This window comes from Pelodiscus sinensis, chromosome 6, assembly GCF_049634645.1.
Source record: "Pelodiscus sinensis isolate JC-2024 chromosome 6, ASM4963464v1, whole genome shotgun sequence".
NCBI lineage: Eukaryota > Metazoa > Chordata > Testudines > Trionychidae > Pelodiscus > Pelodiscus sinensis.
In genome coordinates, this window is record NC_134716.1 from 31,631,391 (window position 1) to 31,653,832 (window position 22,442).

General features: G+C 40.8%; 2 protein-coding genes across 3 annotated transcripts in view; one reads left to right on the forward strand and one right to left on the reverse strand.

The window, feature by feature from the left end:
• DOCK8 (dedicator of cytokinesis 8) overlaps nucleotides 1-22,442 on the reverse strand; it is a 148,774-nt gene that overhangs the window by 71,007 nt on the left and 55,325 nt on the right. For both annotated transcript variants that reach the window (XM_075931670.1, XM_075931671.1), the window contains 4 exons: nucleotides 21,267-21,426; nucleotides 20,490-20,629; nucleotides 20,156-20,249; nucleotides 18,382-18,544 (listed from right to left, as the gene is read on the reverse strand). In XM_075931670.1, coding sequence (XP_075787785.1) covers nucleotides 18,382-18,544; nucleotides 20,156-20,249; nucleotides 20,490-20,629; nucleotides 21,267-21,426 — 557 coding nt within the window. The remainder of the gene's footprint in view (nucleotides 1-18,381; nucleotides 18,545-20,155; nucleotides 20,250-20,489; nucleotides 20,630-21,266; nucleotides 21,427-22,442) is intronic.
• LOC102460560 (angiopoietin-related protein 3-like) lies at nucleotides 7,987-10,019 on the forward strand. Its single transcript, XM_006137856.4, has 3 exons — nucleotides 7,987-8,561; nucleotides 9,089-9,199; nucleotides 9,784-10,019. Exons 1-3 carry the CDS (start codon nucleotides 8,067-8,069, stop codon nucleotides 9,895-9,897), a joined length of 720 nt encoding a protein of 239 aa, XP_006137918.2. The 5' UTR covers nucleotides 7,987-8,066; the 3' UTR covers nucleotides 9,898-10,019.

Here is a 22,442-nt window from a genome sequence, read left to right on the forward strand (position 1 = left end):
GAAATCTCGCAACTTTCACAGCTAGCATTTAAAGCTTTCTTGCCAAGGAAGGGAAAGTTCAAGGTACATTGGGTCTCAGCTAATCCTTCATTCCCCTCGCATTCCAGAACCTAGAGATATAGCTTATTATGAGGCAACTTGAAATGGAAACAAATGAAAGCCATTTTCATGCAGTAAAATGTGCTGATTCTGTAATAAATTAACATTCCTACTGTATACAATGAAAATTTAAAAAAAACTCTATTCAGGAAAGTGAACCTACTTTGTCTGCAAATGTTAAAGGGGGGGAAGCTTCTAAGCACTTCTTAATAACACAAAACAAATAAAGAGCATTGCCAGATAGGGCTGTTGCTTCTCAGTTACAGAGAATTTGGCTCTGGCTGAAGGTTGTGCTCAGAGATGAGAAAAAATATTCACTGAATAAACTCAGCAACTTGATTTCACATTTGCCACAATTATAACAACTCAATAGCAAAGCAGGTTAATGATGCATTTACATAGTTTTTCAACCTGTAGTTCTTAGTGTCTGGTTTAGGGGACTGATTTTCATTCATTTTTATACACATATTTTTTTCAAAAAAATGGTGCTTCTCCTGGAAATGCAGTATAGGTTTACAATTAACTAAGCCCAAATCTTGCAAGCTTCTCTACACAGGCAGATCACTGCATCTGCACAAAGCCGCATTGACTTTTGGGAGTAGAGAAAAGGCTATCACACTGGATGAATCTGAAGGATTAAATCCCAAGGGTACATAAGGATACTTTAAAATCCAAGGGTAAAACCTGGCCCCAGTGAAGTCAGTGGCAAAACTACCTTTGACTTCAGTGGGGCTGGCACAATACTGTGTTCATTACAAATAAAAAGTTGCATCTCTGCATACTATAACAGCAAAACAATATTCACTTTATACCACTCATTGGGCCAAATTTGCCATTCAGCTATATGGGCACTATCCCATTCTGAAAAAAGCCTCAAGGGAGGAAAACATGGTTGTTGTGAAGTCATTTTTATGTTGCTCTGGAAGCTCTAGAAGACTTTTCTTTAGCTAGGATTCTGCTAAATGTTGACAATGTTTAATGTAGACCAATGGCCATATGATATGAAAAGCATGATTTGCATGATTTTGTCTCTCACATGTTTCATTCTGCCTGTCCAATGTAGATCAGATTTACTAAGCAGTCCCCTACCTAGCACAGTGGGAATGAAATTAGCACTGGGTAACGAGCAAAAATCTTTGGCTGAAACTGCAGCATAAACATGAGCAGAAGGTATCCTATAAAACTTAGAATAGTGGTCACCATTTCCCATATCCTACTTGTAATTGTTGCAATCATAAATGGCACACAAAACAGCTCAGCAGTACTATATATATCCTTGTCACTTAGGCTACGTCTGTACTGCACACCACTAAGTCCAGGCCTTCCACACCTTAAGCTTGTGCTGCAATCACTGGACCATTCTTTCATGAACATTTTCTCAGAAAAAGTCCCCAGTTTTCAAGCAGCCAAAGTGACTTGCCCTGGGTCACACAGGAAGATTGTGCCAAAGCAGGGAACTAACAGTGGCATGTAAGGAACATGTAGCTATACATGTCAGGGAAACTGTGGGGGGAAACTCAGGGAGGGAAACTGTGGGGGGAAACTCAGGCAGCTCTCTGCTGCCAAAGCCTTTCATTGAGGCAAGGTAATGCTCTGCCACAGGGAGGAAATGAGGAAAAGTTCCAGCACCAGGAAGCTGCCCGAGACTTTGTTTGCTGTTGCTGCTCTGCCAAAGACCTTTCTTCAACAGTGGAAACTCCAATAGTGGAAAGGCACTGCACCACACAAAACAGCAGTGTAGATGGGAGAGGCACTGCTTGGGCTCTGGAGAGCCATGTAGGGTATGTATCTGGGTTCATCCCACAGAGTTCAGGTGTGTCTTTGTTCTACTGGGGGAGGAGGGGAGAAGTCTAAACATCTCTTTAGCCTCTCTGTGCCTCAGTTCTCCATGGCTAGATCTATACTGCAGGGTTTTTGCACAAGAAGCTTTTTGAGAAAGATATCTTCTGCAAAAACTTCTTGCGCAAAAGCACGTACACACAGAAACCTCTGTGATATTGGCACCTGCTATCATCATCCCCATTATACAGATGGGCTACAGCTACACTGCATGGATGCTCTTGTGCAAGAAATCTCTGATGGCCATTCACAGAATGGCCATCAGAACACCTGTGCTTTTCGGGTAGACTCTATTTGCGCAAAAAAACCCCGCAGAGCATCCACACTTGCCTTTTAGCACAACAGCTGTAGCACAAAAAGGAGTTATGCCTCGTAGAAGGAGGTTTACCTACACCACCAAAAGCCCTCTCTTCTGCCGTTTTAGTGTTGATTTACTTGAGCAAAAGTGCATTTGAGGTGTGGATACTCCGCAGGTTTTTGTGCAAAAACGGCCATTTTTGCGCAAAAACCTTGCAGGGTAGACTTAGCCTATCTGTATAATGGGGATGATGGTAGTAGGTGCCAATATCACAAAGGTTTTTGTGAAGAAAAATATATGACATACTGTGAAGCAGTTTGAGATCATTGATGAAAAGCACAACATCTAAGTATTATTATTAATTATTATTTTATTATTTTTACTATTATTTTTCTTTAACTACAAATAAATTTAGGGGGACAAAACTTAGCTCTGTTTCTCAATGTTTCTCAATGATGCAGTACTTTGTGATATGTAGCACGCTTAGCAGTGAAAATAAAACACACCATGGGTTGACTTATCTGCTAGGACGTGCTAGATGGACTGCAACATGGCTTAACGGACAAGCTAGTGGATGACTTGGCTTTCATTGTGCTGTGTGCCAAGTCTCACAGAGTAATGCAATCTACCGCTTACATTTTTATATGCAATTTCCATTCAGCTAGGTTCTCTCCAACATGATGTTATGAAACAGCTAAGTAAAGTGCAAAATATATCGGTAACTTCTATTGAATTATGCTTGGGTGAATGACTTATTAAACAAAGGATATTATCAATATTACGCCTGTCAGAGATGAAAAAACACATAAAGAAGAAATTGTATAATCTGTTCATTGGTTTATGGACCTGCAGCTATATAAAGGGTGCCACAAATCCATATAATGACCTAGAGTGCTAGATTTTACATTAGATGTGACTTAAGATGAAAGATGTGTAAAATCACATGAAAACAGAGAGCTCTCTGCTGCCTACACATATGAGGAGGTGCCAATATACGAATTACTCTAGCAAGTACATAGATAAGGGCCAACTTCTGACCGCCTTAATGCTCATGTATCTCCACTAGTCTGACATTTGCATAACCCCCATCACAACTAGGGACAGGAAAGGGCAGCATTTAGCACTAAATGTTTTGCATTCATAAGGGGTCAGATTGTAACGTATCCTGCTGAGCCTGTGCAAAGTCTGGAGAAGTAAGGTAAATGGAGCTTCCTCCCATTGTGCAGGAACCAGATACACATGGCAGCCCTAGCATTGTTCTGAGCACAGGCACTTTGCACAGAGTACAAGCCACTCTGTCAGGGGGTGAGTAAACAAGGAGTTGGACATGGCAATCTCTCACACTAAGCACCCCTCTATTCACACCCTACACACTCTTGTCATAATCTCTGTACAACATATGCCTCATGAGGAATCATTGGAAAACTAATAACTAATTGATCATTAATATTCTTTTGTGATGTATGTTTGCAGTAGGTATTAAAAGTTATGGATACATGCTAAAAGTATGACTAACGTGTGTTTGAACCAGGCAAACCAGATCTGCCACAGACAAAGGAATATGTCTTCCCCACCTAGGAGTCATTTCCAAAATTCTTGCAATGACAATGAGAATGTATTTACATATTGTGTAAACAGAACCATCAAGCTAGCAAGGGCTGGAGGCAAACTTCACCATAACAAGTGACGGAGGAGAGAACATGGCATCTATGCCCAAGCAACAGAGAGAAGCTGGGTCAGGGTTTTACCTGAGAAAAATCCACTGCTAAGGTTACTGGTGTATAAAGGGCTGAACCTCAAGTGATAAGCAAGTGAATCAACTGATTGAATACAATATTACTGTAGTATAGAGGTGTACCGAATGAGATTTTTTCCACTAATATAATGAGGCAGCGAGGCCTCCCTCCCACCCACTACACAGCCCTTTCTAACTTTATCTTTTATGCCTGAACTCACATAGAATACTGTTCCCTTTTGTTAACACATTTGTGTTACTATTAATCTGAAACATCAGTGCTGCTTGAATTAAAGTGAATGTTAACTCCAGTTTAGGCAAATGTTGGCTACTTTTTAGGGCTATGCACGTCCAGACGTCGGTCCAGACTCACGTAATGAACTAACTATAACTGAACTAACTACCCACTCCGTTCTTGCTGGCAAATGAGAGCTGCCCAGAGAGATGGGTCTGCAAAAGCCCGTAGTGGTATTACTGATGTGACAGGGAGGCTAACTGGTTTTTGTCTTTACATTTTATAAAAAATGTTTCTCAGAGGCACATTCTTTAGATGCTGCATGCACTTTTATTGGAATACATTCTGCCCTTGGATACATGCACCTGCCTCCCATTGACTTTAAGGAGAGACACAAGCGTATATTTGAAGATTGCATGTGGCATGTTGGGTGAACTCCTAGATCCATTAAAATTAATGGCAAGACTTCATTAAGGGCAGGAATTTATCCTTTGTTTTTATTTCTCAAAAACAAAATAGACAACCCCTCCGAAAAGCCTTTGAATGTTGACATCAGCATTGCTGTAGTTAATACGGGGAGGGGAGAAAAAGTAAACACATCGTAACCACGCCTAACCTCCAAAAAGAGATAAAGTGGGGGACAAGAGATTATAATCCTGTTCCTCAGGTAGTAGTCAAGGGCACGAAGTAGAAATAAGGCTCATTTATCATCTTTGGCTTCCCTAATCTCCAGAACAGTCAGGGCCAATTGGGCTCCTAGTACTGGCTAGTGGAACTTCAGTGTTCTCATTTACTTTTCCCTGTGATGGCCAGTTAAGCTAGACTGGCCTGGATGAAGTGCAGTTGAGGTGCAAAGTGTGCAAAGTGATGAGGCAAAGGGACGTCAGAATCTGATACAATGGCTGTGTCTAGACTGGCCAGTTTTTCCAGAATATCAGTCACTTTTCCGGAAAAATTTGCCAGTTGTCTACACTGGCTGCTTGAATTTCCGGAAAAGCACTGACGATCTCATGTAAGATTGTCAGTGCTTTTCCGGAAATACTATGCTGCTCCCGTTCGTGCAAAAGTCTTTTTCCAAAAGACTTTTGCGCAAAAGGGCCATTGTAGACAGCACAGTAGTGTTTTCCGCGAAAAAGCCCCAATCGCGAAAATGGCGATCGGGACTTTTTTGCGGAAAAGCGCGTCTAGATTGGCCATGGACACTTTTCCGCAAAAAGTGCTTTTGCGGAAAAGCATTCTGCTAATCTAGACGCGCTTTTCCGAAAATGCTTTAAACGGAAAACTTTTCCGTTAAAAGCATTTTCGGAAATTCATGCCAGTCTAGACGTAGCCACCCTGTTTTAAATAAGCACTTTTTCCTCTCACTCTATCTCTTTTTATTTTTTATGAAGATTAATTGTTTTAAGGGACACCTTACCCTACAACCTACATTTTGGCTAGGCAAAACACTTTGAAATTTGATCAGCTAGAACCACTGATATTTTTGTTTCTAGTTGAGAAACCTTATCTTCACAGTGCTGTACTGTAAATTGTTCCTTTATTTAGCCATCTTCATATAAGCAACACTGCTCTGCTATTATAAACATCTCTATTTGGATTTATTATCTCAGCAACATCCACTATGTCGATATGGACAGCCACAAACTATAACACACATTATTGAAGACTGCACATGACTCAACTTCCTGGAGGTCTTTGTGCATTGAACACTGCTGATAAGAACACTGTGGCTGTGAGAATAAAAATAATCTCAGCAATTCCCAATCATACTCGGGTGAACTTTAACATAAATGATGTCACCCCAGTTGCAAACTCTCTTTCCAGAATTTTTCATGACAAGTAAAACTGGGGTTGGTTTTTTTTCGAACACAGGCTAACATAATCTGGAGATGTCTGAAATCTAATCCAAGTTATCAGACTTCAGGTACAATGTAGTTTAAATAAAAACAACCACCTCTGATGCCAGATTTCATCAGTGTATTCTTTAAAAATCCTTTATGGGATTTCAACTATTTTTCAGATATACTAGTTTCACATATAAATGAATGGGGTACAGCATGATTCAATTACTCTTCTCAGGATAGTATTAAATAGAACCACCATCTTGAGGTCTATAATTTATTTTTAAAGATGTAAGTAGTTTTAGGTACTATGCCTGCTCTTTAGTCTCTCTGCCAGTGTGCTACTTTCAACTGCATTTTTCTGCTTTTGTAAATGCTTTTCTCTCCTCAGTTGCTGTATGGAAAACCTCAAAAGAGAGAGAGAGAGAGAGAGAGAAACTCTGGGAAAATCAACTATCTAGAAGAAAAGTGAAGCCTGATTATGTAAAAGGTCACACACTGTTAAAGTCAAAAGCATGTTTCTCTGTGTCTTTCAGTTTTAATAATTTTAGATGTGATTTGTAACCACAGCAAGGCACCAGGAGTCTGATTTTTAAGTTGCGTTCCTTCAGTGATAGTGTTTAGACACCATGTTACAAGGACAGAAATGACGTAGAACAATTTCTGTGCACGTCAGTATCAAAGCAAAAAAAGAGCTAAACGTTGGTCAAGATAATAACAAAACAATGTTAATGCAAGTCTACAAGACAATATCTACTAAAATAAACATGACTACACAAAATTAATACAAATCTAATATGATTAGAGTCTCTCAGTAAAACCGCCAACTCACAGAAACATCCCCTACTCACACATAACACTGACTTGGGTTGGAAGACCCTCTGAAGTGATATCAGCTGTGCTTCTCTGTCTAAACACAATGAGGTCAAACCTTACTCTGACTTGCAAACTGTAGAACTCCACCGGAGGAATAGGGTATTTCATGGACTTGTGTGGAATTTCATGGACTTGTGTGGAGACAATGCTTGTGGAGCCAAAACTTTTGTGATCCCAAGATTAAGGCTCTCTCCAACTGTACCAGCAGAGGGGCTGACCTAGAATCACAGGACTGGGAGGACTCTTGAGAAGTCATCTTGACCAATTTTCTGCAGACATGGCAGGATTTAAGTATTATCTGGACCACCACTGACAGGTGTTTGTCCAACCTGCTCTTAAATCTCCAATGATGGAGAGTCCACAACTTCCTTAGGCAATTTATTCCAGTGGTTAACCATGCTGACAGTTTTTATCATGTCCAACCTAAACATCCCTTGCTGCAATTTAAGCTAATTGTTTCTTGTCCTATCCTCAGAGTTCAAGAAGAACAATTATTTTTCCTCCTCCTTGTAACAATCTACCTCCAAATCTAATCACATTAAATCTTTAATAATGAACCAAAGGTTTACATTTCAGATGATCATTAATTCTATACTTTAAGGTACAGTGGACAATATTCTTGAAAGACGACAAAAGGAGTTTCTTGAAAATGTTCCTTAAATACGCCTCATTATTGACACTGTTGATAATTATGATAGAACTATTTTGGCCTTGTAAATTTAATAAATACCACTATCTTTGTAGGTACACGCCATTTAACGTAATCTAGAACTTCCCAAAATACTGATAACATGTTCCTGTGTAGTTATATGTATTACGTGATATGATACATCCTCTCACGGGCTTCAATATCACTTTTTTCCCAGGATGTTTTTAACTTATGTAATTTCAATGCAAAATATTTTGGAATTCAAAGCGAAGACTCATCACTAACCCTCCAGCATTCACTATTTAAACAGCTGCACTTCAACTGCAATAGGCGGTTAGGGGTTAACCTGTGGAATTTGAAAATACTTTGCTCTAATTGTGGATCGCATTCACATTTTCTCCCGCTGTGCTAGGACCTTTAAGTGCTCCTTTTGGAAACTTTTCTTAGATCAGTCTGGCAGATCTGTAAGAGGCTAAAAATCTTTGCAAGTTGCAATGTACAAAATATCTCTTTTGGTCCTCCTGAGTATTGCACATTTTCTAAATAGTGCAACCGAAGTAAGCTATGCATCAAGCAAAGAAGAAATGCCAGGTGCCCACTTTCATTATTCCAGTGAGGAAATCCGTGTGCTCTCTCAAGGTGTTCTGAAGCTTGGAGCTGGGTTAAAAGAGCAGGTTGACTATACCAAAGAGCAAATTACCTCTTTCTTTCGACAGCTCAAGATTTTTAACGACTCTTTGTTAGAATTATTGGAGCAGGTCAGCCTAAATAAGAGGCTGGAAAATGGTCTTATGGAGAAAACACAACAACTTGAAATTAGGAACCAAGTTCTATGCAGGCTCTCTGCAGAGCTCCAGAATCAACTCGCTGAAGTGATGCGCTACAAAATGACTTTCAACACCAGGCTGGAGTTTTTAGAGAAGGAGATAGCGAATGCCCTAAATTACAGGACTAATGCCAGTATCTCAGTGAATATGACTGATATTATGGTAAGTACTGGAGTTTTTAAACAGTTGATCTTTTTAATCTGTCTTTTAGCATGAGTATTTATTTACTTATACCTCACTAAATATCAGACATAGGACTGATTTTTAAATCCAGAAATCTATTACCATAGGAGCTGACAACTGACTTGTCTGTTTTGGTCTGCATTGTTTTCTTTATTTAAGGCTTATGTGGTTACATACTATAAGCTGTTCCAGGCAAAGCTGTCTTTATTTTTGTGCATTGTATAGCCTGATAAGTACTAATTATTATTTAGAAACATTAGTGGTAAAGCCATTTACCATATACCATTAAGAGAGGGATAAAACCTGCGGTCCTTATTCCAGCAAAACTCATATTGGCTACACTGAGAATTTAGTCTGCATGAACACTACAAAATTTACCCCCACAATAAATGTTCTATTCTATTTCTGATCATTTTTCCAGCTAAAAAACAAATCACATTGAAGATGCCCTAGTCTTTTTTTTCTTTTCTTTTCTTTCCAACACCTGTTCTACCACTTCTCCTTAGTCTTTTGTGCAAGCTCAAAGCATAAGAATTGATGAGTTGCTTACTGAAGTGGAGCTCCAGCAAGACCAAATGAGTATACAAGATTCACTCATTCAGAAATTACTGAAAAAGGTAGGCTCTTCATATTGTTTCTTCCCCATTCAGCTTTTCACTGCTGGCCTTTGTTTTGAGTTTGGAATAAAATAGAGTTCCACTAAATTAACATTATTATTTATTTATTTTTATTGTGGTAGCATGTAGGAACCCATCATGCAAGGTGCTATACAAGATTTACAAACAGAGGGTCCCTACCTCAAGGGCTTGGCCTGTTATAGGGGAAATACCGGTGATATGGTTTATCTAAAAGATCGATGAAATACAAGAGGTCTGCCAAAAATCTTGGCACCAAGAGTTGGGAATTCAAACATTGCCTGGCACTAATCTTCAAAGTACTGTATAAATAACATCAACCCTTGTAACACCTGTTTGCATGGTAGGAATTTTACAAAATGGGATACAGCCACTTACCCATGGCTATGCAGGAAATCAGTGGCAGAGCTGGCTGTATCTCTGGAAGACTGATGCTCATAGTCCCTATAGAAAGAATTTCTCTGTATACTTTATAAATGACTTGCATTAACTCTGTTTCTATAATTCTCTTTCATTTTTAACCATGCTCTGCATTGTTGTTGTCTTTTTTTTCTTTTCCTACACAGGTTAGGCCAAAAAGCAAACTAGCCAGACAGCTGAAGACAAATGGAATCAGGAAGAAAAGGGCAGATTCTTTTGCAAGACAGAACACAACATTATCAGTACATGACAGTATATGAAAGACAGTCAAGGGATTGCAATATTGTATTAGTGATCTATGCAGTGCAATTGCAGATATGCTACTAGAATTTCTATTTTGATTTAGAAGGCTAACATTCAATAAAGCTAGGAGCTATCTTATTCAATATTTTTCTGTTTTAACAAACTGCGTGGCCAACCTGCTGAAAATATCTTAAAAAATATTGTTATTGTAGTGTGAATATGACATTTACGTACTAAATTGCTCCTAACAGAAAGCTTATAGACCAGTAAAAACTAGTTACAAAGCACATATTTTAAACTACCGAGAAAAAGCTAAGACATTTTAGAGCAGTGCATCTGATTTTAAAAAAAAGGGGTTATAGACATTTCTTAGAACTGTGCTTTATCATAAAGTTTATGGAAAAGCATTATTTTATTCAGTTTCTTAGCTGACTGATTTTACTGCACAGTGATCATCATGCCGCATTGTATATTTTTCACCAATTGTGTAAGGCATTCCCTTATGGCATGTCCAGTGTGATGCATCAATTGAAAGCACTGTGATACACAAGATATATGCAGGGGGGATGCTTGTGTTACTGTTTGCTAGACGTTTTCCATGGTTTGTATTATGTTAAGTAACATTTAACAGAAATCATTAATTTATTATTTTAGCATACAAAAAAAAAAGCTCAGTAATTTCAGGAAACCTTACAAACAGGTATGTGTATGTACACACACACACAAAGGGACTGGTGGAACTACTCCTGGACAGTAAAAACAAGAAGCAGGATAAAGGTTTCATATTCTCTTAGCAAACAGGAGTGCTTACGTCACTGCTATTGGCAGAGACCTATAAAGAAGCAGAGAGGTAGCAAGACAGACAAACATAAATGGAGCCTCTGATGACCGGAACTCTGAGTGTACTACTAGAGCAGGCACCCACATTCTTTAATGAAGAGGAATAAAGTTGGGAAATTGAATCCCTCAGAAAGAGAAAGAAACCAGAGTAGCACTAGGTTCCCCAGGACTAATATACATATAGAGGAATGGGAAGGAGTGGTAATATACCTCAGAGAGACACTCTGAAACTATTAGCATGATGAGATGTTCTGCCCCAAGAGTATCACACAAATTAGGGCAGCTAAGCCCCCCAACAATACATAGACTATTTGTTGTTTTTTAAGTTTTTCCTGTTACAGACTGTCTGGGCTATTCCTTTGAAATTTATCTGCCCGATGTCCTCTTCCCCCTCCCTCCCCTCCATTATTTATTCTTGGTTCTGGACGTTCAACACTCCGGTCATTTGAAGAAGTAGGCTGTGTCCACAAAAGCTCGTGACACAATCTACATGTTTTGAGTCTTTTAAGTGCTACCAGACTATTAGTCTGTAACAGGAAAACCTTAAAAAACAACAAACTCGGCTACCGCTGTGAAACTTTTAATACATATAGGCTGCGTCTAGACTGGCATAATTTTGTGGAAATACTTTTAACGGAAAAGTTTTTCTGTTAAAAGTATTTCCGCAAAAGAGCGTCTAGATTGGCACAGATGCTTTTGCACAAAAAGTGGTTTTGCGCAAAAGCATCCGTGCCCAGTATAGACGCGCTTTTGCGCAAGAAAGCTCCGATGGCCATTTTAGCCATTGGGCTTTCTTGCGCAAAAAATTAAGGTGCCTGTCTACACTGGCCCTCTTGCGCAAGTATTCTTGCGCAAGAGGGCTTATCTCTGAGCGGGAGCGTCAAAGTATTTGCGCAAGAAGCACTGAATTCTTACATTAGAACGTCAGTGCTCTTGTGCAAATTCAAGCGGCCAGTGTAGACAGCTGGCAAGTTTTGGCACAAAAGCGGCCACTTTTGCGCAAAATCTTGCCAGTCTAGATGCACCCATAATGTCAGAGAGAAGTCCCTCTAATATGGGAACTTGGAGTGTGGGCCAGAGCACATAAATGTTCACCCAGGGCCACATCTCAGTAAAAGCATCACCACCCTAAAAAGTGGCCAAAATAATTGAAGTGGTGAAGATGCAACATTCTCTGCTCCTCCCTTCTTTTACAATATGTCATAAAATTAAACCTAAAGTTAGGAGTCTTCTACTTGACCTAGCATTATGCATAAAGTCCAGGACCTATCAGAGGGAGGCATGTCATTGAATTTCCATCCTGTATAGACATAGGAAATTACCAGCCTGTACCGGTTGAACCTCTCTAGTCTGGCACCCCTGGGACCTGACTAGTGCCAAACTAGAGAATTTGCCAGACCACAGCAGGTCAGTATTGTCTAGCAGCATTACCAACACTTCTAATGCTTTCTGGGTTCTTAGAAGACATTTAGGGATAAATTAGAGCTAAATAACAGCGCAGAACACTGAGAGCCAGGACTGGTGGCTGCAAACAAACTTTATGGGACCCCGGGAAACTTGACAACGCCCATGATAAGTGGACATTTAGCTAACTAAAATCATGCTGGACCACAGATGTTGCTGGACCAGAGAGTCCTGGACTAAAGAGATTCAACCTGTAACTGCAAAATCTCCCATTCACTTGTGTATTTTTTGTGTGTGTAGCTATTTCCTCCTCTATATAAAGGACATATAATAACTTACCAGAAAATTATATTCTCTTTCAGTATAAGTCCATGGCACTAGAGAATAAAGCTAGCCAAATGCTTTTTGGGTTGGTTTGTTTATTTTGTTGGTTAGCATTGTTGCCATTCTAATTGTATAAACCACTTAAATTATACTACAAATTGAGAAAAAGACATTAGTTTCCATGCTTCAGACACAACAAATTTCTTCACTATAATGTTCCTGGATCTAGAGTGAAGAAACAGCACCCTCAAGTGGCAGAACAACACAAATACGCATATTTACATGCCTAAAGCATTTTTACTGATAACATAGCTCCACTTACTGATGGTCAATTTTCCTAGTCCCATAAAATTTTACACTAATGCAGCCCCACTGAAGTTCTTATATCAATGAAAGGAGGGTTTTTCCCAGCATAATTAATCTGCAATCATGCACCTTGATCCTGTGGAGTGCTGAGTTCCCTCACTTCCCATCAAAGTCAACAGGGGTATTTTGAAGGAAGGGTTTCTTTTCAAAATAACCCCCTTTTTTTTTCTCGAAATACGACTTTTCAGAAAAGCAGTCGGCCACCATTATGCAAATGAAGCACGGGAAATTCAAATCCACGCTTCATCTGCAATTTTGTTTGTCTGCTTTTGCATTCTTCTCTCGAAGGAGGAATGCAATGTTGACATACCCCAGGAGTTGACAGTGTTGAGTGCCTGCAGGAACAGCCCTAGGAAATCAATGCCAAGGCCATAAAATTGACATGAGCCTCAGGAAGGATAGTTTTTGTGTGAGTGAGTTTCTTTTATTGCAGATTTCTAAGCTTGAGTTCTCCCTCATTCATCTGTCTTTGGGCACAAGTATGTGTGGCATGGGTCCTCAACAGTTTCAGTCAGGGCCCTACCAAAATCATATCCATGAAAAATGTGTCACAGACCATGAAATATAGTCTTCTGTGCTCTTTTACCATATACTATCCTGATTTCATTGTGGGGGGCAGTGTTTCTCAAACAGGGGATCCTGAACCAAAAGAGAGTTGCAGCAGAGGGGTGCAAGTTTATCATGGGGGGAAGAGGGTCGTGGTATTTTGCTGCCTTCAGAGCTGTGTGGCCACAGAGCAGCAGCCCAGCCCAGCTCTGAAGGCAGCAAGCACCCTGCCAACAGCAGCAGAGAAGTAAAGCCGGCAATAACATACCAGGCCACCCTTACTTCCGCACCGCTGCCTTCAGAGTTGGATGGCCAGAGAATGGTGGCTGCTGCCTGATTGCACTGAAGAAAGCAGTGCAAAAATCAGAGCAGCAATGCCATTCCATGCCATTCTTACCTTTGCATTGCTGTTGGTGATAGTGTTCGGACCTGGACTCCTGGCCAGCAACTGCCATTCTCCAGCCATCCAGCCCAGGTTCTCTAAAGGCAGGAGAGAGGGTGAACAAAGGCCACGTTGAACATAAACCTAAGAAATCAATGTGGACAAGGTTTATGTTCAACGTGGCCTTTGTTCACCCTCTCTCCTGCCTTTAGAGAACCTGGATCTCTGCCAATCTGCTTCAAAAAGTTATTAAACTTTCCATTTCTTTATTCAGCTTCTCTTCTCCCTGAGACTCAGGGACCTCTGGCTGCCAACTGGCAGAGGCCATGGAGGATGCATAGGGCTTTACAGGGATTCCCTGGTTCAGATCTATGCATATTACGTTCACCAAAGGGTGGAATATGAAGCCTATCAATAGCCATTAGCCCACTGCTTGTCATAACCATTCTGAAAGATATGGACAGATAGTAGATCAGAAGTTATGTATCTATATTGGAAATTATATTCCCAAAACCTTGAGAGTTAAGGCGGGCGTCCCAAGAAACAAGTTCCTTTTGAGCAGGAGGTAGCAGATGCTTCTCAACCCTTCTCAGATCTCACAACATAAACCTAGTTGCATACAGAGCCAAGTGCTAATTAAAAGACTGCAAAGTGGACCAGAGAGTGAGGTCCCAGGAAAAAAAACATCAGTAGAGGTGTCCTGTTTATGAAAAAGCACAAAGGACTGTCCTGATAGTCCCAATGGTACCAAGAGACCACCCATCTTTCACCTGGGAGACAAGTGGACAGCATGGTTTGCTTCATAAAAGGATGATCACAGCCAAGTCCAGCTGTAAGATGCTGGAGGGTGAGCATTTCTCTATTAAACAGAGAAATATCTAGTCTGGGCTCTAGAATGCACAAGTTTTTATTTTACAGATAACCATTTGTTTCCAGTGCTTCTACTTGCTTTTCCTCAAATCCCTGTACTATGTTAAATTCATTCTTAGTTGTTTCAATATCTTATGTAAATTCTATGAACTAAGCAGAGCAGTGATCCAAGCTATACAGGGCTCACTGCGACTTTGGGAGCAGCAAACCTGGGAATACTACAAGGCTATGTCTACACTCGCGGCTTCTTGCGGGAGTAATATGCAAATGAGGCTAAGCGTGGAATATCGACGATCCTTATTTGCATACCTAATGAGCCACCATTTTTTTCTTGCGCAAGAAGGAGCATCTACACTGCCCATTTTTGCGCAAGAAAAACCCTCTTGCGCAATGCCGTTACACCTATTACTTTTCAGGAAGAACGGCATTGCGCAAGAGGGTTTTTCTTGCACAAGAAGGGGCAGTGTAAACGCTCCTTCTTGCGCAAGAGCCTCTTCTGAAAAAAATGGTGGCTCATTAGGAATGCACATGAAGCTTGGCAATATTCCACGCTTAGCCTCATTTACATATTACTCCCGCAAGAAGCCGCGAGTGTAGACATAGCCCAAGTGTCCTGAGCAACAGGGGGTTGACACCCCCCAGGGGTTGGAGTGTGCCTTTCATTAGCTTGCAGAGAGAGCGCGAGGCCTGTGGAAGCCTGGAAGGATGTGCTTGTGTTGACTGTGACTCATGCTCAGAGAGCTGACCCACAGCAATCAAAGACAAGGCTTCCTCATACCACAGAATAGTGGAATAGCAAGAAGGGCCCACTATGGTGGGCCCCGATTTTGGGAGGGTGGGCAACAATGGGGATGAGGGAAATGGGACAGATGGGATGGAGATAAGCCCCAACCTTACTCCCCAGGCAGAGCTCTGGAATGGTGCAAGCCTTGACCCCGCTTGCTGACCGGAGGGCTGAGAGAGAGGGTAGCATTCCTGGCCCTGCTCCCCAGCCAGAACGCAGCAGGGCAAGCCACAGCCCCACTTCCTGGCTGGCTCGCCAGGCAGGCCGGAGGGAGGAGGGCCTGGGTGCAAAGTGGGTGGGCCATGGCCCACTCAGGGCCTGCCCAAGGCTACACCCCTGCCAAAAAGAAGTGGTGATGAGGTGTGTGACAGACACAGATCAGTTGGCTGCAATAGTCTAGTAGAAGGTAAGGATACTGGCCTCTGGATGAATAGTTTTGTGTTCCCTGGGTGACCAGGACAGAGGCTGCTCCAGAGCAGTTACGACAGGCAGACACCATAAGACATCTGGAGCCAGTTAAGAACTTGCTAGAAGCAATGAAGAGAGAGACAAGTAATCAGAACACCTGCAGCCTATTAAGAGCCTGCCAGGACTAGTTTAAAAGTCTCCCCTTCAGGAAGGGTGGTTGGTGAGGAGCTAGGAGTAAAGTGGTAGGCTGTGGAAGAGCTGGTAGAATGAGAATAATCAGATACCAGGAGCAAGGTGCTAGGAGGGTCTCTTTGGGAAGTGAGCAGGGCAGGACTATAGCTCTGGTAGTGGTGGAAAAACTACCTGTTGTTGCTGCCATTAGGGTCCCAGGGCTGGAAGCTCGAGTAGAGGGTGGGTCTAGGTTCCCCCCAACCCTGTACCACCGCTGAGACATTCCCTGAGTGGGAAGATTGAGACTAAGGAGGGTTCTCATGCCAAACCCATTGACTGGCCTATGATGAAGGCGGTTCAGTAGGCTGTGATTCTTGCCTCCAGAAAGGGAGAGAGGCTATGTGGAGGGACACAGTGAGGCTCTGAGGCAATCCCTAACTGCCTAGAAGTGTAGGACCCCCAAGGATAAACTGGAGCTTTGTCAATCCTGATGTGACAAAATGCAGGCAGTGAAGCAGTGAGCTGCACTTGCATCACTTAGACACCAATTAGTTCCACAGAGACAGCTGATTGAGCTAATTAGAGAAGCAGGTTGGTTTATTGGGTGGGATACAAAGCCAATTAACCCTTTGGCCTCAGTCTGATAAAGAAGCAGAGGAAGGAAATAGGGAGTGGAGAGAAAGAAGAGAACAGGGCTAGCAGAGGCCTCAGGGAAGCGAGACCCCTGTTTCCTTCAGGTGCTGAGGAGAGGGCAAAAAGTGCTGAAGATATTTCAAATATACTTTTGCAGAGGGACTCTCGTGTAGTGCTGGAGAGCACTCAAAATAAATGATGATGTGAATGCACAACTAGTGGAGCCTGGGCAACTGTGGAACAAGATAACAGGAGGGAAGACGCACCTTGTTACACCTGGGTACCCCCAGGAAGCATCATGTGCCCTCACTCATGTGAAATAGTCACATCTCTCTTGCTAATCAGACTGATGCTGCTATCTAAGTTCCAGTCCCATAGAGCATGCTCAGCTCTTGATTTTTTTTCAGTTCTAAAATATGTTCTCTCTTCCTTTCATCAAATTTCAAAAACAAATACAAATATTAGAGCTAAATCTATACATACTCCCAGAACATACCTTGAGTCACAAATTTCCAGACTATGTATTATTAACATTACCATACAGTACATCAGTGTGAAGAATATTCATAGCTCATTTGGGATTAATGTGTTGCCAGGCTAGTAAGAAATGATGGGACCTATTTTGATTTGTACTCTTTAGAACTTTCCCTTTTTAAATCAGTCAGAATAGACTAATACATTTTACAAAGTGATGTGCTCTAAGACAGGATCTTAATCATGGAGTATACAGAGGAATAAACTGCATCTTTGGGCAGTTTGATGACACTTAGTCACTACAAAAGCTGTTCAGTACAAAAATGCTCCAATACTGTGAATGTTACTCCTATAATGCAACAAGATAAAGGATACAACAGAATTCCAAATGAAAACATAGTGGCTGTGTCTAGACTGCATCCCTTTTCCGTAAAAGGGATGCAAATTAGACACATCGCTATTGCAAATGAAGCGGGGATTTAAATCCCCCCCGCTTCATTTGCATAAAAATGGCTGCCGCTTTTTTCCAGCTCGGAGCTTTGGTGGAAAAAAGCGCCAGTCTAGACGCGGATCTTTCAGAAAATAAAGCCTTTTCCAAAAGATCCCTTATCTCTCTTACAATGAGGGATAAGGGATCTTGCGGAAAAGGCTTTATTTTCCGAAAGATCCGCGTCTAGACTGGCGCTTTTTTCCGGCAAAGCTCCGAGCCGGAAAAAAGCGGCAGCCATTTTTATGCAAATGATGCAGGGGGGGATTTAAATCCCCGCTTCATTTGCAATTGCGATGTGTCTAATTTGCATCCCTTTTACGGAAAAGGGATGCAGTCTAGACACAGCCAATTAGTCTTGTGTTGTGAGTGTTTTAATATTCCAGGCCCCTGTTTTCCATGAATGTCAGTGGGATTTTAGAGTTGGAAAAATTGCAGCCTGGAGCCAGAATTCCAAGGCTAAAATTTTAAAAAATGGGTACCTAAAGTTAGGTTCCCAAATTCATAAGCAAGAAGCTCTGTAAAGTTGTTTAAGCACCTACAGAAGTTGATGAAAGCTGCTGGTTGGTTTTTCAACACTTCTGAAGCCCTTTGCTCAGGCCATTTATAATTAGATTGGAGAATAAACTGCAGAACACATAGTAGGGATCTTATCTTTATTGGCCAATGAAGAATGGTTGTAAATTTATAGGCTTAGATAATCTAACATGCTTTTTCAATGTCTAGTTTCTATTAATCTGAGGAAAAATATGCCATAACCATTATTGGAATAGGGGTTTAATAGTTTTTAAAAAAAAATCTATTTTTCTTACCTATATACAGTATGGGGAACATATACTTCTCGAACTGGGAACTCCAAAATCTCTTTCTGAGGACGGCTGCGGTTTTCTGGAAATGGTTTCACTTGTAGTAATTCAGGAGTGAGACAGCAATTGAGGACTTCTGAAGCTGGGGAGATCTCCAATTTAAGTGATCCTTTAAAAAATTACATGAAAACTCAGCCCACCATTAAAAATAAGCAATTAAAAATAAAACCAAACCAAATATGCATAAGATCAAAAGAAATATCTAGGAAATTTGATTTGGGTTTTTAGTTTAAGGGCTGCAGATGAAAGAAATCTTGACCACAAAAAGTGTTGTTTGTTATTTGGATACACAGGGAAGTCAATAGATATCCCTACACATCAAGATAAAGTCTCTCTTCAGATTTCATCATTATCATCTCCACAGTAAATCCAAAAGGGACATAGCCTCCTTTCAGGTTAAGCACTTCCCAGCCTGTTCTCTGGCTAGTTCCTAGAGGTAATCTTGCTGGATGTTCAGTTATGACAATCTCTGAGTAACTTATGCTGTTGAAGCTTTTGGCACCTATGTGATCCCCATCTACGTAGCATTTCTTGGCAAATGCACTTTCAAATTATTTCATCATCCAATTTAATATGTCCATATCAAGAAAGCCATTAAAACCGAACCAGTGCTAATGGAGGTGGATTCTGGGTTTAACTTCAATGATCCTCATTTCTGATCTTTTCCTGCTACCTAATATGGAACAGCTGATGAAGACAACAAACAGTCTTTGCACATTCAGGAAGGAAAGGGTACCATATACTGAGTTGACTTTCTTGTCTCGTCCATGCAAAAAGGGTAATACTTGTTAAGGATTTGATTTGGAAATAAAATAGTGAAGCACTCTCTCTAGTTTTGCATGCAAACCATGCACTGCCTTATTTAAGATGGTAAAATTAGGTGCAAATCTTCAGAATATAATTTTCCATATTTTTTTCTTGCTTGCTGTGATCAGCAGTGAAACAGTTAACAATGGTAATATCTGATCTGTCATAATTAAACTTCAGATTTAATTATCTATTGAGATGAATGGAAACAGTTCAGATCTCCCACAGCTGCTGCTTCACTGTCTCTACAGACCCTATCCCCACATCTGTTACATTCAGTTCACTTTCTAGAGATTTTCATAAGAGCTAGATATATAATGTATTTTAAATGAAAGCTTAGAATCTGGAGCACAAGAAAGCCACCACACAAAAAAGCAACGGTTGGTTAAGCTGTTGTGAGAGGTCACACTCGGTCTTATCCTGCGTTTAATTAAAATTAATTAAAACTTTTAAAAGTTAATTTTAACAGAGAGTCAATTAAAAGGGAAAGAGAATAAACATTTAAATCACCCAACCCTAGCTCTAATCCAGTCTAAAGAGGCATTAGGGAACCAGTAAAGGTCTTGCAAGTCTACTTTAATTAAATTCTCCTCAAAAACTTCAGGTAGAACCAAAAAACTGAATGGACCCTTTGTAAACCATTGATGAAAACAAACTAATTTAGAATATAAAACTAACTATAAATCTTGGTCTGCCAGGGGTGAACAAATTAGCAAGTCAAAAATTAATGGTTGGGTTGATAAAATCATTAATAAAATTAAAAAGTTCTCTCAAAATTACAGCCCTCAAAAGAAAGAGATAATTGCACAGGAGAGCTGAGATTTCCACTAGATTTGTGGTTGGGTTTGTTTTTTTGGTTTTTTTTTTTTAGTTAAGAGCCTATCTCTCATCCCATCCTAAACTCATTCCATACCTGGGATGGACTTCACTCTTCTCTGCAAAGAGGAAGATCTCTTGTAGTCAGTTAAAAATTTGAATAGGTCTTCATCACTAAGTCGGTCTCCTTCCTGTAAAGAGAGAGACAAATAAATACTGCTATATGGGTGCGTTATACTGTTGCCTACTTTCATGAATTAAATATATCTGCAAGACAAAGTGAGTTAGTAACCCTGTGTTTTATATTAATTATCCTTTTGTTTCCCAGTTATAACACTAAGTAGCATTGTTTTCAATTAAATCTGCTTTAGCACACATTGACCAGCACAATATAAAACTGCACACACTCCAAAATAAAGAGCATATTGTACCTGTTTTATAAAGTTATTGATAGTCAGAGTCGTTGTTTTGAAGTTTGACGTAGAATAATTTTCCTCTGAATTGAGGCTCCTTTCAGAAGGTCTTCTGGCTTGTAGCATCATTGCTTTTTTATCACCAGTGGATCCTTTCCCTTCAAGTGTAAATTATGTTTTTTAAAAATTCATCTTATTCTGTTTTGGTAAGCATGACAAATATACCTGGATTTAATAGTAAAACACCACAAGTACCCTACAATCTCAGGGGAACATCAAAAGACCTTAACTTTGTTTGTATTTTCCAACAACTTAGTAGTAGGCTATGTGAAACCGTGTAGTAAGGGCAGAATATTTTCTGTTGAGAGAACATCATTGCTGCTGCTTCATGATGCTATTCATGACTTTATCCCCAGCATCATAGGAGATGGGCAGTCTTGCGTGTGCTGTTGTTGGCCTGGGCCCTCTATTCATTGTGGAGGACTAATCTTCCAGCAATGTAAATCTAAAGTAATGCCACTAAAGTGAATGGGAATCCACTGCCATAAAAGTAATCTGTAACCAAAGTCAGGGACCAAATACAGGCAGTGGGAATACCTAGATTATATTTAGGGGGCTCCAATTGACGAACATGACAATTTGTGTGTATTTAGGGGGAAAGGAAGGGAAAACTGAGCATTTCTTAACTTCAAAACTGTTGTCAAGAGACCACTATGATCCAACGGCACTTTGGTACCCTGTTAACATTGCTACTAAAGCTTCTCATTGCACAGATTAGAATATTGAAACTATTACCATTTAAACTTTCTGCCTCAGATATTTCTCTTTCGAGTGTTGAAACGTTAAAGAAATTGGCTAAGCTTAAGGGAGCCCAGGCGAAAGGCATCCGGTATTTCCCCAAACGCTGACAGAAGGACTCAGCTTGGACTTTCAGTTTCTCAGCCTTTTCTTTGCTCTAAAATAAAGAGGAAACATTAAACATATTAAAAGGCCAACATTTGATGGACTATGTGAAGGCAATTTTCATTGTGTATGCTCGGCCTCCTCCAATTCTGTTTATACAGAGCCCAATGTAATGACTTCTTAAGTCAACGGGAGTCCTTGTCATTGTACAAAGCACATATTATACAAGGTCAGCCCAAAGACTTGAAATTGCAAACATAGTTTCTCTCTTTCTGGGTGAATTCACCTTTGTGAAGAGCCAGCTGAAGGTTTAGCCATCACTTTAAGCCAACTTACATCCTGAAAAATGGGACCTAAGTGTTGGATAAACCTTTTACTAACCCTCTACAAAGGGGCGAGCTTCATTCTCTCTCTCAGAAGTGCTCACCATCATGTTATGTGGGAGATTGTGTGGTACAGGCAACTCACATCACATAAAATAGGCCACTGAATAGTAGCTAGATTAGGCATGTTAAATATCAATTCATTGAATAGTCAAGTAACCTCATGCATTCTTATTGGTTAGTTGACTATTCTGTAGTCCCCAAGGGTGGGGCAGGCATCCAGTGCACTCCAGCCCCACTCCCGAGGAGCCCCCTACCACTCCATGCTGCTGCCTCTGTATCAGAGGCAGCATCACGGGGAGCGGGTCCGGGAGGGTAGTCAGTTTAAAACCCAGCTCCCCTCATGGACTGGCTGCCTGTCACCCTGTGCTGCTGCCTCTGATAAAGGGACAGCAGCATGGGGTGGCAACAGCCCCTGTTTAAGGGGTCTGAGCTCCCAGACCCAGCACGAGCTGGAGCTGAGCCAGGATGCCTGCCCACCCGGCTCCTAATACACTTTAAATGCAGAGCCGCAGTGGGGGTAGGCCCCAAACCTGTCGCAAGCCAGCACTGAGCGAGGCTGCTGGCCAGCCTGCTAAAAAATGTATTGGCGGAGGGTGAGGGAAGGCGTGTAGTCTATAGCATTAACCTATAAGCTTTTGCTTATGGGTTAAATGGTTAATCAACTACACTGTTACATCCCTAA